Consider the following 18,578-nt stretch of genomic DNA (forward strand, 5'->3'; position numbering starts at 1 on the left):
CAACCCTAATGGTCACACCCACAGGAATACAAGCTCTTATATCCGAGAGTTATAAACCGCAGTGGACCCCCGGACCAGCTCTCCAGGAGACACTGGTCAGGAGGTATCAGTGCAGCCCAGGCCAAAATCACCCTTCCATACAAGCTCAGAGCAGCATAAAGAAACACCTGCTAGGGCAGTATTTCTCCAGGGAGCTATTTCAGATTCCACATAAGAGTAACTGGTGGCCTTGGATAAATCATTCCTTTCATTTATGTGCTGAACAGGAGAAAACAAGTCAACAACCGATGCATGCAAAAGCATTTGGAGGTGATGGATGAAGACATTAGGGTGCATTTTGTCAATGGCATGCCATTAGAGAAAACCATTTCACAGAGTAAATTAAGAAAACAAACCAGCTACGTGACCCACTCGGAATTGCCACTGGCCAGACCTTTTATTCTCCTCCAGGAATGAAGCTGCATGGGATTGACATTATCATTATCACTCAGACTCCCTTTCCTAGGGTAGCTGCCTGTGGATGTCTGAGACTTATACCCCCAGTGAGCACTTCCCCATAACGATGGTCACTCACATAACTGGAGAAACCTGTGTATCACAGGCTCTCACTTTCTTTTATTGCTGTCTTGAATTATTAATTAAATCTCTTATTTCTATTTAACTTCATGTGTCAATATCTTGCTTTTTGGACCAAATTATAAGGACTTTTCACGGCAAGAACTGGGTCTTACAAATGAAGCTTTCTAGTACATCACTAGGCTTACAGCGTTCAGTCAATATTTGTTGATTTCATCTGTGATTAATTTCTCCTATCTTTCTCATAGACCTGGCTATTTTCTGCTAAACCCTGATTAATTTATTAAGAAAGCATTTCTTTGGAACTAAATGCTGGGAATGCAGAGACAGAAGACCTGGTCACTGACCGCAGGAAGCTCACAGGCAGACAGGCAGCAATCAGAACGCAGGCGCAGGTAGAAGTATGTGTGTGCGTGGTGGGGGTGGCAGGTGAGGAGCTGTGACGGTATCAAGGGTGGGGCGGTGTTCTGGGTAAGGATAAGGGAGCTCAGTGAAGGCTTCTAGGAAATATGAGTCCCTTTAAGGATTAAGTTGTTACCGAAGCATTATTGCCGCTACGTGCGAGGGCATGTTGGTGAACCCAAGCATGGCGCGTTTGGGTTCCAAGTCATTTGCTATTTCAGGAGCTCCTACTGTAAAGCTCAGCCTATGCCCAAGGTCAGCCGCTAAGGTCGGGGCAGAAACGGGCTACGAAACCACAGGCCCTTTCCCTTGGTAAGCGGGCTCGGAGAGCATTTGGATGCACCTCATGGTAACTGTGGCTTCATAAAAATCAAAGCTGATTGATGGGCGCGGGCTCTCCGCTTCGTGTGTTTAGTCTACCTGTGCTTTTAGTACCACTGTGGCCATGCTTCCTAATGGAAATGCATTTTTCTCTCTCACCATTACCCAGATATAGATGCTCTCAGATATGAAAGGCCTTTTACCTCAACATTTTTGTCTTGTAAGGCATCCCTAATTCAGGAAGGAAAGGAGTCGAGAAGAACCTACCACAAATGTTTTGTCGGGTAGCTCAGAGAGAGAGAGACAGGAATTTAAAGAGCTTGATTTATGTACGGCTTGCGTCTGCAGCTCCTTTACCCTGACTCAGTTCAGTTCAAGGAATTCACTTTCTCTTGGAAAGGCCTCTGACTAACAGAGAAAAATAAGCTAAATGTGTCTTTCTGCTTTTCTTTTTAAGAAAGTATGATGGGCAGCAAAATAAAATCTTCCATTTTTTAATAATAGCTCACCGGGCTCAGGACCCTACTGATGTTATATCAACTCTGACAAATCCATTGTCAGGTAGGAAGTATCCCCATTACACGGGCGTGGAGCACGAGGCTGAGAGAAGTAAAGTAGCACATCCAAGGCTACCCAGATGGTAAATGGCATAGCTGGGATTTGAAAACAAGCATGACTGATGCCAAAGTTGGGGCCTCTTACCAGCTCCCAACGTCTTCCAGACTAGACATGCATGTCAAAATGCATGACAAAGAGCTGTCAAAGTTCAGAGGTAGCAAAGGCAGCAAGCATGTACCCGTCTCTTTTGCAGGAGGAGGAACTAGCTGCCCATCGGAGGAACTGGCTGCCCATCGGAGGAGGTGGACTGCTTGAAGTGAAAGAAAGTGAACCCTCATGGGAACCCTTGGAGGTCAGTGTCTGAGTTTTTTTTTTTTCAACTAATCTGGTTTAATAAGCCCCATATAGGCAGCTTGTTCTCTGCTACAAAATCATATTATGTCTGGCAAACTGATCACCCCATCTTCTATTATTCCTGAATGTCAAGCTGAAAAAGCAGTTCATGTTCAAAATTGGGAGTCCAAATGCCAACGTGGGGCTATCTCTTTGAGTTGCTGTGTAACCATGGTGGTGCCACTGACCCTCTGAACTTCTCATAAGCTGCAGAGACTGACACCATGGGCACCAGGGAGGAGGGAGGCTTCTCAGAGAGGCTTTTGAATCAGTGTGGTTTTCTCTTCCATGGAAAGGCAGGATAGGAGCAGAAAGGTAGAGATGACATTTTGAAAAGGAAAGGAAAGTAGCTTTAAACTTCTGGAAGAGTCATACTAGAGAGTGGACAGACATGCAGCAATCCTGCTTCTTCACTCCAAAGTAGGAGAAAAAACATTTTGTATTAAGAAGCTGACATCCAGAAGCGGACCTAGAGCTTTCTGTGAAACCACCCACTAAGACTGTACCGTTCAGGAACTGTCCCCACATCCCATGACCTCCTGCCTCACGCCCGGCAGTGTTTCCAAATGCCTCAGGTTGCAGCCGAATTCTGAAAATTCACTTACTCTCTTAAGTTGCGTTGGTTTAATAATTAAACAAAAAGTACCTTAAAGCTTTTAGGAAAGTGGGACTAGGGCATGGGAAGACACTGGAAAACCAGAATAATATGTGGATGCTAACTCTGCCGAAGCAGCACATCCTGGATGACGGTTGGGGGAGGGGGACATTATCCAGGGCCCAGCAAGTGTTTCATCTGCAATTGACAAATCCTCAGTCCTCCCGGCTTCTGTTTCTCACTACTTAAGACCTGGGTCACAGTATTTATTTACTTAAGTGATGGAGATGGAGGCAGGCTTAATGCTGGCCACCTGTCAGAATAACAGTGACCTGCCTCTTAAGGGGATTTCAGCAACCCCTCAAAGTCTTTATAAGACAAAAGGGCCTGGGGAGAAAATGTAGAGGAAAAAAAATCACTAATTGAGCTTGAAAAAGATGGTGAGATGAAATGTAAAGACCCAAAGGGCAAGCCAGGCTGAGATCCATGGTTACCGTTTAATGAGACTTGAAAGAGTACAGACCCCTTCCTCTTCTGAGATTAGATGGGATTTTGCAAACTATGATACCCAAACTGAAAAGTCAGTCTCCCTTATCTGCCTCTCGCAAATGCCCTTGGCGTCCTTCATATTCTTATAAAGAGAGATTTGTGAGTCTCCAAGGAATGCAAACAAGCACGCTTTCTCGGAAATAATGCTCTTGAGAGTGAGACTTATAACAACTTCAACAACTGACTTACAACTTCAACTTACAACAACTCCATCATCATCATCACCCCCATTTTACAGGAAGGGTAAGTACCCAGCCAAAGGCATCAGTGCCAGTTCGAGATGGAGCCAGGACCTGGACAGGCACACTGGTCTCTATCTAGGCTCTGTGCTCTTCTGCACCGCGCTGTGCTGTGCTTCAAGCAGAGAGAATGGGCTTCGACTTGATGCAGTCATAAAGCCCCAGGCAGTGTGCTCCAGCAGGCCCCTAGGTGAGGGATGGGAAGTACCTCCAGGCCTGCATCAGTCTTCTATCAGCTCTTGGAGGGCGTCAACTTTTCTGCCCCAGAAGCAGGGTGATGAAAAGAGCATGGGCTATGGAGTCAGACAGACCTTCCATTTTCCTAGGGAATGATTCTGAACCTTCCATTTTCCTAGGGAAAGTTATTTAACTTTTGGAGCCTCGGTTTCTGATCTAAAAAGTGGGGCTTATGTGACCTTTCCCAGGATTTTGTGAGGATTAGAAACAAAATATGAGACCCACTCATTAGAGTCACTGGTGACAGAAGGATAGAGAGCGCCTGGTGTCTAAGAGCTATTTCCGATATTTCCTTGGGACAGTCATCCTGGAAGCAGTTTACACACATGGATTGGCGAACCTGGACCAGCCAAAGGAAGCTCTGTCTGAGCCAGTCCACCCCATAGATTTAGCAGACTGGGTTGCTTCCTGCTCCTACACAATGGAAAGCAATTTTAGTAAGTGCTTAATTAGTTTGGGTCCAGATGTGCTCTCAAGGGCTGTGCACACACACATGTCATCATGATCACCCACCTGTCTCTGGAAAGCCTGTTTTTCCAGAAGTCTGAGCCTAACTCCCTGTACAGTAACCAGATGAAATTTCCATTCAGTCAACTCTCAGTCCAGCTCCCTGCGAATGAGCCTGAAGTTACGACCGTCTTCTGCTGATGTGTCAGGTCAAGGGAGCATGGTTCATCTCCCATGGCATATCTCAGCAACTATGGTCATGGACCACCTCCAGCTCTGGGTGGCCACCCAAGACACTTAATGAGTATTAAAAGTATGAGTCTGAGCTGGAATTCTGTCCTAGAACATTCTCTGTACTCTACTGGTACTGAAATCAAGAATTCTTTGCAGGAATTACACCAAAGGATTCACCATGGGTAGGAAGGAAGGAAGATGTGTCAGAAGGCAATCGAGCAGACACTGGAACGAAGACTTCCGGGGGGAGGAGAGACTGCAGATTCAAGATGATGCTGCTTAGAAATGGCTCTTCCAGAGAAAATAAAAAAGACAGAACAGGGTTTTTTCCACCCCACCCTCTGCCGCCTCCTGGCTGCCACAGCATTCGAGCTGGGGACATCATTAAAAAAAACAGTGACAGGGAGATGGTGACTGCTCCTAGGGATATAAGGGAATGTTGCAGGGGTTACTCCGTGACCCACTGGTTTACCCTCTCACGACCACACACACGTCCACAATAGCATCTTCAGCCTCCAATGCACGGTCCCTCTGTTCCTGTAGAAATTACTATGGCCAAAGATGAAATCTTCAGTCTCCGAAATCTACAGCCAGAGAGATGACAGCGTGATGGAAGGAAAGAGTACACTGAGTGTCTTATCGATCTACCTGCCAGCCCGTGAATGGCGGGTAATAAAAATTTATTGAAAATCAGAAAAAAAATGTCACTTATTCTGATTCCACTGAAAGGGAGTGCTGATGTTGCATATGAATAAATCCCTCCTTCCCCAGCACTAAACCGTCATCCTCCCAACCAGCCAACCCTCCAAACAGCACGGATTTAAAAATCTTGCAATTTTATTTGCATATAAAGGCCGCTAGATATAGAATATCACAATAAATTTAAAGAAACAACTGCTTTCCTAAATTTCATTAACAAGATAACATAAAATAGAATAAAGCTCAACAGCATTTACAATGGGAAAACAGAAATGACTATTAGCGACAATATTTTGTGCTAGCGCAGATTGCATCGACACACAGTGCAAAATGGGGGGTGGGGTAGGGAGAAGGAAGTAAGAAGACAATTCAGGGTATTTAAATATAAAGGACAACTAAGCCTTATTTTAGTCAGCTTCCATTGCATCCATTTAAATCTATACACGCCTGTGACTGTACCTAGAAGTAACTCAAGCTCTTTAAGACCTTGAGTTCTGAGAAAATGTGTCAGCTCCTTCGGACTTCTGATGCCCTGCTTCAAGCACCCCTTTACAGTTGTACTGTCCTTGGCAATATTAAACTCCTAACTTAGTCATAATACACAAAAAATATTTATATATATAAACCCATATTGAAAAGGAGTCTGCACGCTCTTTTTTCTTTTTTTTTTACTGCATGAAATACCTGCTCTTGACAGATTCCATTTCCTTATTTTTAAAGCTAAAATAATTTAAAAGAAACAAACATACAATGAATCCTTGTATAATCACAATGTGGATCTCACTAGCTAAGCCATCCTCGAAAAGAGGGCCGTTTTCTTCCCTCGACACAGCTCTTTCTTTATAGTGACAGTGTTGAAGAGAAGTCTTTTCCACGCCTACTTTTGTTGAAAAGATTGTTCTAAATCCGGGCCACGTCTGCAAAAAAGAAGCATTCCCAAGAAAAACAACAACAACAACAAAACATCAAAAAATAAAATACTTCAGACAATACTCTTAAACAGTTGTGCAAATCTGGGTGGTTTTTAAAACACTGCCTACCTGTTTCTTTTATTTTTTTTTTTGTCTTTTTTTTTTTCCAGCTTAAAGCATATTAAAATAAGACTTTTGTCACCTTTTCAAAAGAAAGCTTGGCTGTCCTTTGGCGAACACTAACAACTTACAATGGCGGGGCCTTTGAGAAAACAGAAGTCATTTTACAAATTCACAACGCTCCTTTGATTCCAAATGGATGCCCCATTTAAAAAAAATAAAAATAAAGAAGAAGCACAACCTCTAGCATCATTTGTGTTCCAGCAATTTACAAAAAGAACTCACATGATCTGGAAATAAACAAGGAAGAGAATGTAAGTTTATAATTAGAAAAATGGCAGTTTTTAGACCTTTCCTCACATTCCAATTGGGCATTTGCAGGTTCAGGAACCCTGTGGGTTTGGAAGGTCAAATATAATTGGAGGGTTGGTCGGTTGAAAGCTGACTGTACACGTTGAGGCATTGATGTACGTTGTGTAACCGTCGGTCATAATGCCGTAACCTGTGGAGATAGAGTGTCACACTTACTGTAAAATATACAAATGACAGCGATTCAATGCAGGGCCATCAGACAAGGAAAACAAAAAGTCCTTGCCAGTGGGCAGTGAGATGAAATTCAGTAGAGCGTCCCCCAGATATTACAGCTTTCAGAAGCTGCCTCCCAATTTTACTTTCTTTAAAGGGAGAATCCTCTACTTCAAAGAAAAGTGATTCTTTTTTCTTTATTTCAACGCTAGATTTGTTGGGGAGAGGCTGTGATTTCTTTACTAGTGAAAATAAAGAAAAAACAGCTTTTCCTCTTTTTAAAATATGATTTTCATTTCAAAGCCCTTGTATTAACTATCGAGTTCCAGGGAAGAGGATGAGTAACATAAGAAACCCCTCAGAGGCAAACACATCCATCATCCAAACCTCAAATGGGCTTCAGGACAGGTGAGAAGGGAAAGAGTATTGCATTGGGAGTTGGGAGAGGTCAATGCTTAGCTTCCTTACCTATAAAATAAGCTCTAAACTGCCTCAATGAAAGTTAACAATAAGTGACCTTATCTTACTTGAATTGTGTGGCTTTAATGCTGAGTTCCATTCCATCCAAAAGAATCAGGTAATCAAATGTCCAAGTGATCTGGACACCATAGGACACTGCTTCCTACGCTTACCTGGACACTGGATCAAGCAAAAACACTTCCCATAGGCAGTATAAACCTCTTGTGACCTATTGGAAAAAAGCTAAGAAAGTTTCTCTGGGTCTTTGGTACGTATATTCCTTTTATAAGTTTTAACATGTTGAAATTTCTAGCAGGTTTGCAAATTTGCACATTTCCCTGGATACCTTATTTTGTCTTACAGCCTCTGCAATGAAGTTTGTAATTCTATGCTGGTATCAGGCTCTTAAGGCACAGAAAAATACGTCTGTGAAAAAAGAAAATTATCAGGACTTATAGAAATAACTGATAAGATTTTTTTCTTCCATTTGCTAAAATTTCTCCAAGTAAGCCTGTGGAGAGCTTAATGAGGGTCAATGGAAAAATTTCTTAAGAAAGGAAAAGAAGCATTTCAAATGTGCACCGTTTAGTTCCGGGGTCATAAAGTCTTGTTATCTCTCTCCATCAAGAGGTTGGTATTTGCCCTCTCTCTGCCCTCTTCAGCTGTCTTAAGCGAATAAAAGCAAGACAAAGTTTATTTGAATATGATCTCCTCTCTTTTAAGCAAGTTTATTATTTTGGGACTTCAGTGGAATTCCCCAATTGTCTGGCTAGTTTAAAGCTAATTAATGATTTAAAAAAAAAAAAAAGATGAAATGAAAACTTACAGGCAGGATGCAGGAATTCAAACCTGATAACTGCTCCCCAGAAATGCTATTTAGACACCATCTCGCATCCTATTCCCTCCCCTCAGCCTTTATCGTGCCTTAGAGAAGTGCGCTCCTTTTCAGGGAGTATGGCTTAAAGTCAGGGCAGGATGACATCCACTCTTGGGGAGCCGCCCCCCGCTGCCACTGCTTTCCATCCACTCAGCTCATGGCTGACTTGGAGCAAGATGGACTTTCTCTGGCCTCTGCAGAATGATTTTCAATATGCTGTTTATTACCTGCCTAGCCAGGAAGCCACTGGATTGAGGGCTTTGAAAAGCAAACTTTACTTTTTGCTGGGTCAGGCCTAAACTCTTCACCTGTTGCAGGTTCATAAATAACTCCAGAGAACAGCTGTAAGCAGGGGCTGGAGTGAATAGGGAGGCTGCCTACATACATGCACCCACTGCACACAAATGTCTGTAACCAGGAGAGGCCGGTACGGCCAGAAAACCTAAGGCCTGCTGAAAGAGGCCTCGGGTCTGTCCCAAGGCCCAGTTACTCCTGGTTTGAAAAAGTCCGGAGAGACAAAACTAGAGTCCTGAAGGTTCCCGTGAGGCCTTCCGGTTCTGTGAACTTGATTCTAGATGACCTGAGAAAGCAGAAAACAGCCACTGGACCCGTTCCCACCTAGGGGAGATTTAATTATGCTGTTTAACCTCAGCCCGAGCTTATAGCACTGATAATTTCTGAGGAGTCTGAAATGGTTTTCTGAGATTAGTAAGGAAATGTCTGCCTGCAAATGTGTGGGTTCTGTCACTTCGCTTCTGTATCTTTCATTGCACATCCAAAGTTATTTTTTAGACAGTCTTGTCTTCCTGAGTCTTTGTGTGTATTCCATATGAAACACAATATTTAGGTAGAAGAAGACATAGAAGTTATTTAGTCTAAATCCAGGGCATTTCTTCTGATGCTCTTAAAGAGAAAATCTGCCCTTTATTCCCTCAGGGCTTCTCTACAAGCGGTGGTTATCAAACATTCTTCACTGGAGCCCTGAGATTCCAGAAATTGTCTGGGGTTAGTGCTGGGTTTTCCAAAAGGTGGTTTCTTACTCTCCACTCTGCTTAAAAGAGAGCAGCTCCACACAAAACACTTCGCAGCTTTATATATGTGTTTCTCCTAAGATTTCATCTCATGAAAGTGTTCTGCTGGGAAAAAGAGTTTGGAAACCACCACACCAATTACTCCTGGTGTAACTAAGGTCTCCACTGTGAATGAGATCACGGATAATGACTCAACATGTTGTGAACTCCTTTCTCCCGGTCTTACCTTCATGGATTCCACCAAACACATGGAGTTTGGGCCGGACTCGCCTCTGGACTGTGTTTAAAAGCTCCACGCAGCCCACTCTCTGAAGTTCCTTTGGAACCCAGTCTCGAAAACCTAAGAGTAAAATGCAATCAATACTCTTAATTTTCTGTCTCCAGGTAAGGTTTCATTTAGACTTTCAGGAAGCCATAACTCACAGAAGGTTTATTACATGATCTGTAATCCTAGCCTCTCCATTAACGCTCACAATGGCTTTTAAGGAACTTTTCACTCATCACTTTGTCTTCTTTAGGTTCTTGAATATTTTTTCTTTCTTTTTGGTTTCTTTTTTTTTTTTCTTCCTGTTAATTAACATTTTTTTTTCTGTGAGGGATTTGATTTATTCAGCCCTGGGTTTCAACTCTTCATGGGCCCAATGACATTTATTCCCTGTAGTCCCATAAGCTCTCTTTTCTCTAAATTCAGTTACGTTCTCTCTCTTTTTTATTGTATCTCTCTTATAGCAGTCTACTTCAAGATGGTTCAAAGAAGAAGGGCTAGCAAGGGCTTCCTGTAAACTGGCCACAAGATACCTTGCTCTCTTTATTTTCTTTTTTAAATTTTTGGCTGAGCCACGTGGCATGCGGGATCTTACGTCCCCGACCAGGACTCGAACCCGCACCCCCTGCAGTGGAAGCGTGGAGTCTTAACCACTGTGCCGCCAGGGAAGTCCCACCTTATTCTCTTTAGACACATCAACTCTTAACCCTTGGTTCCTGATGACCCAAGCTTGGGAATGCCAAGTTCCTCCTCCAGTCTCCTCTTTAACAATAGTGCAACCACGGTGACCCTGTGGTGGATGCAGCAAGCTGGGGCTGATTGACTATCTTTATGCAAAAGCCACTTCGTTCTAAGTCTAATGCAAAAAAATCCATAAAAACTGACATCAATTATAGCAAAAGTCAGCTATCTGAATGATTATGGCCCGGAATGGAATCCAATCACCTCAGTGGGATGGGGTAGAAAGAAAGCAGATAGGACAAAAGGCTAAATCATAATCAGTGGGAACCCATTCCATAGTTCCATTAGTTGATTTCTACTCTTCAGAAATGATCAGGCAGAAAGGGACAGGCCAGCTTATTCCACTTTGTTTGGCAAACGGTAAAAATGAAAGTTTAGAATCTCTGTGAAGACGTGTTGGCTGGTGAGCGGCCAGAAAATATGGGAAAAACACCAGATACAAGTAGGGACCCTATAAAAATCCAATCAGGGATTTTAAAACTTGGTTAATTAGAAGGAAAATTCTCTAATCCACAGTGATTGGCATATTCCCTCATGGATGTGTTTTTCTTGAAGAGGGAAAACATCTCATTTCACGTGCAATCACCTAAGAAAGTGTCTTGCTTGTACCATAATAGTGAAGTCCCATGTGCCATGGCTCCCTTAGCAGGAGAGAATTCAAGGCCAATCCCCACGCCCACCCCCTACCTCCTAGTTCAGAATGTTCACAAGAATCCCAATAACTACACTGATTAAGGCTCAATATTACCTTATGAAAACTTTGCCTGACATTTTATTTTGGAACTCCCTGATGTAGCTCTTACTCTGCTATATGCACAGCCACTCTCTGGGTTACTCCATCTTTACTACAAAGAGAGGGATGGTAGCCTCTCTATTAAGAGTTCCTGGAGGGGGCTTCCCCGGGGCTTCCCTGATGGCGCAATGGTTGAGAGTCCGCCTGCCGATGCAGGGGACTGGGGTTTGTGCCCCGGTCCGGGAAGATCCCACATGCCGCGGAGAGGCTGGGCCCGTGAGCCATGGCTGCTGAGCCTGCGTGTCCGGGCCTGTGCTCCGCAACGGGAGAGGCCACAACAGTGAGAGGCCCGCGTACCGCAAAAAAAAACAAAAAAAAAAGAGGTCCTGGAATGTCTGAATTCTTTGGAGGCCAGAATGCCACTAGCTTTTGTACCAAAATTAATGACTTGATGAAGTCTGTGAATGAACTGTTCAAAGTTATATTCCAAATAATACTTCAGGTATGTAAATATTTCTATGCTGAGGACGCCCAAGTCCCACACAGTACACAGCCTAAGGGGGATTAAGCCTGCACCCAACTAGGCTGCTCAGGGGAAGGATCGGTTTGGCTGGGATGTGGTCTCTGTAGGGCCTCGCTGTGTAACTCATGCTGAGCAGAATATTTAGCCAGCAATTCAGTGATTTGGTTAGTCTCCAATGATTGCAAAATAGGGAAATTAATTAATCATGGCTTGATAAAGGTTATTGATAAGTATAATCTTGTAAAGCATAGAGGGGGCAGGATGGGGTAGGGAAAGAGCATGGAGATGGCGATTCTGAAGCTTTGAAAAAAGTCAGGAAGTGCTGATCTTGTGCAAATCTGTACAATTTCCCTGCCTGCAACAGAACTGCCTTCCCTTCTCTTGCTTCCCTCCCAGCCCCCATCATGAAAATGTGCCACTGTGGCTCATGCCCTGGTCCTCCCTTCCGCTGTTTCTTTGTGAAACACAGAGCACTTCCCTTGTAAGGGCAGGAAGGCAGCACTAAGTGGCGTGAAGGGGAAAATATCTACAAAGATTAAATTCACATTAGGGGATGCGTGTTAGATTTTTTATTTTTCAGGCCGACAGAGGAGGGAAGTGACATGGATAGTAACCCCAAACCACAGGAAAAAAATGATGAACATCATTTATTTTTGTATTGCTTTCCTCCTCTCTCCAAAGCAAGATGATCACGAAAACTTTTCTAGCCCTGTACATTTAACAATTTGTTAAGAGGATAGATTTCATGTTATGTGGTTTTTCATATAATTTTTTAAAAGAGGAAACTCTCCTACTAAAAGGGAAACATCTGGATTGCCTGAGCATACCTTAGTTTGACAAGGAAGGCTGCTGGTGTAATAGACACCCAATAGATGGGAAGATCAAGGTGGTAGTACTGTTTGAAAAATGTTCTGTGGCTAAACCAAACCACTAACAAGCTCATGAATAATTAGAAGATTATTATATAAATCAAACAATCATCTATTATATAAATCAAACAATCATTATTATATAAATCAAATTATTATATAATCTGGGTGACTGAAGGTAGCTTTGAAGCATATTGGCAATCTAAACCTGGATGCAGGTTCACTGTATCTGTAAGATGAGTATCTTTTTTTTTTTGCGGTCCGCGGGCCTCTCACTGTTGCGGCCTCTCCTGTTGTGGAGCACAGGCTCTGGACGTGCAGGCTCAGCGGCCATAGCTCACGGGCCCAGCTGCTCCGCGGCATGTGGGATCTTCCCGGACCGGGGCACGAACTCGTGTCCCCTGCATCGGCAGGAAGACTCTCAATCACTGCGCCACCAGGGAAGCCCATAAGATGAGTATCTTTAAGTAATATTCAACATAAGTCCTTACTAAACACCTTAGCTAAAAAAAGAAAAAAAAAAGGATTCTTTTCTTGTATAATTAGCTTGATGTTATACTTAAAGATCTCCCAGGTTCCACTACTATATGGGAAAGGAAAATGAACTACTTTGAACGAAAGTTTCCATCATTTCATTACCATTCAAAAGCCCTGTGATTGGGAGGTCTGTGTCTTCCTTCCATTCCCCCTCCCACTCCCTCACTCCAAAGTGAATATAGTTCTTAAAATAAATTATCAAGCTCAAAAGACTGTGGTGCTCTATACTCATTTGATTTTCCCTGACCTGACTAAATCAAAAAATTTAATTTCAAGAACACCTGTAAGCCCAGCAGAACTGCTGAGTTCAATTATCATACTGGGTTTCTTTAAAGACACTGACTTTTCTTTTTGTATTCACTTTTTTTTTTTTTTTTTGGAGGAAAATGATTATGTCCCTGAAGCATTATTCATTATGCTTGGGAAAAAAAGGCATCACGTATGACGAAAGTACACCTTTGCTTCACTTACCGAGAGGAGGTCCGTGTGTCATGAGTATGTCGATGCCCTCGGGGATAAGGTTCCACTTGTCCAGCAGAGACTGACCTCTGGGCAGGTTAAAGCCCCAACCATTAAACCACGGGGTCCTTTGGGGGAGATAATGCACATGGTATCAGGCCAGCAGAGCCACGTTTCCGCTCTACACTATTTCTCTCGCGCACATTCCCCCACGGTTTGCATTGCTCTCTTTTCTCTTTTTGATGGTTGGCCCTGGCAGCAGGATGCTTTTTTGTTGACTGCTTCAAAACCAATTCATTTGAAAGCAAGTGTGGAGCCTACAAATTGTTCAACTAGAAAGAGGCACGAGAGCCTTTACAGTGGAGACTTTCCCAGCAGACCCCTATCAAAATCTTAACAATGCTTTGTCTTCCCCCAAATCTCAGTGCTTCCTAAAGATGCCCTGCCCAGATCCGAAGCATCGGGGCTAAGAAATTCCATCAGCCCTCTTTCTTCCTCCCCATCACTGTGGAATGGCTTCACTAGAAAGATTCTTAATGAAATCCTTGGGGAAAAGGACAAGTGCTCCAAAGGCAGAAACCGCCACACACAGAGATGTTCTGAACATCCCGGACTGAGAATGCTGAAAAAATACTGCGGGGGGTGGGGGTGGGGCTCTGAAAGGTGAGGTGGGACACTGAACAAAAAGCCAAAGTGAAACTTTCCTCTGGTCACCAAAGGGAAGATTTCTGGGGACACCCCTGTTCACTCTGAAATCCAGTCTCCTGACAGTGAATGTGAGCATTCCACCCTCTCGGGAACTTCTGCTCCAGGAATAAGTTTCTGAGATTGATGCTCTACGTAGAAACGAATGGCATCTTTATCCATCCAGTGAGCATTTCTAACTGGAGCTGAAAACGTCTCTACCATGTATAATAACGGGAGGATGATCAAGTTTTCTCTACAAATACTACAGGCTACATCACATCAGAACAAAACAGTTCCCAGTGCTGTCCTATTCCCAAACATCTAGATGTAACCATTATTTTTTGAAACTGACTCTCTCTGTCCTGGAGGAAAATTCCAATTTGCTAGGGCGTACGTGTCAAAGACAAGTTGGTCAATATTCTGCTAAGCCCAACTTTTCCCGTCAGCTTAAGCTGCCCCTTCCACGCCTACTGAGAGAGGTAACCCTGTGTACAAGAGCACTTGGTCTGTCACAGCTAGTCAAACAGGGGGCATTACTATTTAAAGCCAATCATGGCCCAGACTAACCAGTGTCTTTCAAGACTCTGCACTCAGAAACACTAACCATCATTCATTTGGTGGTGGGCATGCATAGTCAAGGCTAGAGGTGAAAGGATGGCCCCTGAAAGCCATGTGAAAATTCACCTTACAGGTAAGAACCGCAGTTCCCACTGAGGTGCCTGAGAGAGTAAGTTCCAGAGAGAAGAGACTGTGTGGCCTCAGCTCGTAAAAGAGAAACCAAGGAAGTATCTGACTTGGTCCCTAACCACTTTCCAGGTCCCTAAGCCATCCTCAGGAAGCTTACTTGTAATAACAATAGCTATATAACAACAGTAATCGTTATTAAAGTTATTATTTATTGAGTGTTTGCTCTATGTCAAGGTACTATTCTAAGTACCTTATTTGTATCGACACACTGAAACCTCACAACCAGCTCATGAGGTAGGTGTTATTATTAACCACATTTTACAGATGAGGAAAATGAGGTACAGAGAGCTCAACTCAAGTAAATACAGCCAATAAATTGGACATAAACCCAAGCAGTTTGGTTCCAAAACCCAGACTCTTAACCTGCATGCAATTCCCCTTCTTTTATACTACCTGAATTAACTTACTACTTGCCCTGAGTGAGCCCCCTCTGTACTCTTTCAAGTTTGAGTGTCTTATTGCTTGAAGCCAAATGAGCACTGGACTAGAATAACACAGCCATAAGATGCTGAAGTGCCCACCAATGGTTTCTGCCTAGCCAGCTCTTTCTGCCTTCTTTCGGTAAAAGCATTTTAATTTCTTATGGAGTACCTTTGCCTCCCCCGCTCAGTACATGTGCTCTGGTAAGGCTGACTCATCTCTGCTCAGAATGAAGCACGTATGGCCTCTCCGTGAGCAGTGACTGGTCTAGGGATGTGCATATGACCCCAGTTGGGCCAATAAGCGTCATCCTCAGGATTTTTTTGGTGCTACCTAAAGAGAAGTCATAGTTTCCTCTCTTTCCTATCTTGAGAACTACGTAAGCCTGCTACTGCCTGGGAGCTATCTCAGCCACCATGCAGATAAGCTTGTGCTTGAGAAGCAAATCACCACAAAGAATGCCAAGCCAAGAAGCAGAGTGCCTTGATGACCTTGTTGGACACGGGGAACCAGCTGTGCCTGAAGCCAATCACATTTTTCTTCCAAGTATATCAGCCAGAAAAATCCTTTCCTTCTGATTAGCTTGAGTTAGATCCTGTTTCTTGCAACCGAAAGAGTCCTAATATATACAGTCACTGTATTTCGTGTAGAAACGACCTATGTACCTATTGGCAATGATTACCCACCCCCCAAGATGTCCACGTCCTAATTCCCGGAACCTATAAATATATTACCTTACATGGCAAAGGTGGATTAAAAGTTTGTTTGGGAGCTAATCAGCTGACCTTAAACTAGGGAGATTATCCTGGATTACCTAAGGAGGACCCAGTGAAACCACAAGGTCCCTACAAGTGGAGAAGGGAGGTAGAAGAGGAAATTAAAGAGGTGCAATGTAAGAAGGACTCAACCTGCTGTTGATGGCTTTGAAGAGGAACATAAAGCCAAGGAATGTGGGCAGTGTCAAAAAGCTGGAAAAGGTAAGCAGAGAAAACAAACGCTCCCACAGAGCCTCCAGAAAGGAACACAGACAGCCCTGCCGACACCCGGATTCCAGCCCAGTGAGACCCAGGTCAGGTTTCTGACCAACAGATGGTGAAGCAATAAACATGTCATTTTACATGAATGGATAAAGAAGATGTGGTGTATATACACAATGGAATACTACTCAGCCATAAAAAAGAATCACATTTTGCCATTTGCAGCAACATGGATGGACTTGGAGGGTCTAATGCTAAGTGAAATAAGTCAGACAGAGAAAGGCAAATACTGTATGATATCACTTATACGTGGAATCTAAAAAATGCAACAGGGCTTCCCTGGTGGCACAGTGGTTGAGAGTCCACCTGCCGATGCAGGGGACGTGGGTTCGTGCCCCGGTCCGGGAAGATCCCACGTGCCGTGGAGCAGCTGGACCCGTGAGCCATGGCTGCTGAGCCTGCACGTCCGGAGCCTGTGCTCCGCAACGAGAGAGGCCACAACAGTGAGAGGCTCGCATACCGCAAAAAAAAAAAAAAAAAAAAAAAAAAAAAAAAAAAAAAAAAAAATTAAAAATTAAAAAATGCAACAAACTAGTGAATGTAACAAAAAATGAGCAGACTCACCAGATATAGAGAACAAGCTAGTGGTTACCAGCGGAGAGAGGGGAGGAAGGAAGGGCAATATAGGGGTTGGGGAGTAAGAGGTACAAACTATTAGGTCTAAAATAAGCTACAAGGATATATTGTACAACACGGGGAATATAGCCAATATTTTATAATAACTATAAATGGAATATAACCTTCAAAAATTGTGAACCACTATATTGTATGCCTGTATATATAATATTGTACAGCAACTAAACTTCAATTAAAAAATACATTAAAAAATAAATATATGTTGTTTTATGCCACTAAATTCGTGGTGATTTGTTACAGAAGCAATAGAAAACTAATACGGTATCTAAACTCTCTGAGCTGCTTATAAAATCCACGGACTGTGAGTGGCCTGAGTCTCACCTGGTACACAGCATGTGTTCAATCAACACAGTCCTTCCACAGCCACACTGTCTTGCTTGGCTAGGTGCAGTGCTTTTAGTTTCCTCTGAGGAAAAGGCAGTGCTCACTTTCTTATCCCAGTCTGTCAGGGATGCACCAGGCATCGTGGGTATGGGGGTGAGGCCTCGTAGACCCTTTCAGAGCTTTAATGAGTCAACCCTGCTCTCTCTTGCCTTCTAGGACTCCCAGACTGCAGGATCGTAAACATTTTCATTAGACTCTAAAATAGAGTTTTCCCAGTTTGGGATACCCATCTTTCCCCTTTACTTTACAATAATAACCCTCTTCCAAGATTTGTTTTAAAAGTAAAAAGAAAAAAAAAAAAAGGCAAGTTCAGAACCCAATGAAGACTCAGTGAGCATTCTGGCATGAGAGAGAGAAAAATAAGCAAAAACATCTGTTTTCCTAGATTTTGCAAACAAGCTTCTGGGCCTATGGTTCCTGTCTGAATGGCCAATAAAGAAGGGTTTGAAAGAGTCCCAAGCACACCCAAGTAGTTGGTACAATGAGGGGCTCTGATTTCACTGCCAGAGTCTGTCTGAGGGCAGTCAGCCCCTGAACCCCAAGGATATCCCAGGGGCTTCCAGCGTCAAAGAACGGGACTTATTTTTTTCACTCTTTCCAGTTTTCCCTCATAGAATTTTCTCTTGGAAACCTATAGCCCTATTCCCCCAGGGAATGCTCAGTTTTACAAGTGCTCTGTAAAAGATTAAGGCAGGTCCATGGTCTAGAGGTCCCTTAAATTTTATTTGGTTAATGTTAAGCCTGTGACAAAGCCCAGACATTTCCAAGTTAAGGGTAAACTTTGAAAATGTTGGGCTTTTCTTTTGACTCAAACCTGTATGTACATGAGACAGAGGTTAAGTTATGTGAAAGCGAACATTTATTAAGTCCCTGATACGTTTTTACATAGGGGTTTGGTTTTACATAGGCTATTACATTTAACTCCTCATAACAATACTTGGGCTGGGTATTATCAGCTCTGTTTTTAGATTAAAAACCTGAAGATCAGTGATATCAAGTAATTTGTTCACTTTCCTAGGACTAGTAAGTGGCGGAACCGAGATCTGAACCTAGACCTGCTGGCTGCAAAGCCGATGTTCTTTCTTTGCACAATGCTGAACTAAAACCTTCCAGCCCAGTTTTGGTTTTGGCTCTCACATACATAAAGTAAACAGGGCTGATCCATATGGTCTCTGAGGCTGTGCACTGTGCAACTCCAGAGGGCTCCATGGCATTGTGGGATGGAAGTGGCTTTTAGTGAAAATGCAGTGTGAATTCAGCAATGCTGGTACAGCTTCTCTGGGATGCTTTCTGTTCCTCTAGATCCCCTAGATCAGGCCTTTTCCATAATACAGTGACCAGGAAATGGGAAAAGCAGCCCAGTGATG

At 43.3% G+C, this 18,578-nt stretch overlaps 1 protein-coding gene across 4 annotated transcripts in view; it reads right to left on the bottom strand.

Moving 5' to 3' along the window:
• Positions 1-6,302: 6,302 nt before the first annotated feature.
• Positions 6,303-18,578, bottom strand: part of MPPED2 (metallophosphoesterase domain containing 2) — a 170,930-nt gene continuing 158,654 nt past the window's right edge. For all 4 annotated transcript variants that reach the window (XM_032641915.1, XM_032641917.1, XM_032641918.1 and 1 more), the window contains 3 exons: positions 13,313-13,428; positions 9,400-9,513; positions 6,303-6,783 (listed from right to left, as the gene is read on the bottom strand). In XM_032641915.1, the coding sequence (XP_032497806.1) occupies positions 6,665-6,783; positions 9,400-9,513; positions 13,313-13,428 (349 nt within the window). In that variant the 3' untranslated portion in view covers positions 6,303-6,664. The remainder of the gene's footprint in view (positions 6,784-9,399; positions 9,514-13,312; positions 13,429-18,578) is intronic.

The sequence above is a fragment of the Phocoena sinus genome, chromosome 8 (genome assembly GCF_008692025.1).
Source record: "Phocoena sinus isolate mPhoSin1 chromosome 8, mPhoSin1.pri, whole genome shotgun sequence".
Lineage (NCBI taxonomy): Eukaryota > Metazoa > Chordata > Mammalia > Artiodactyla > Phocoenidae > Phocoena > Phocoena sinus.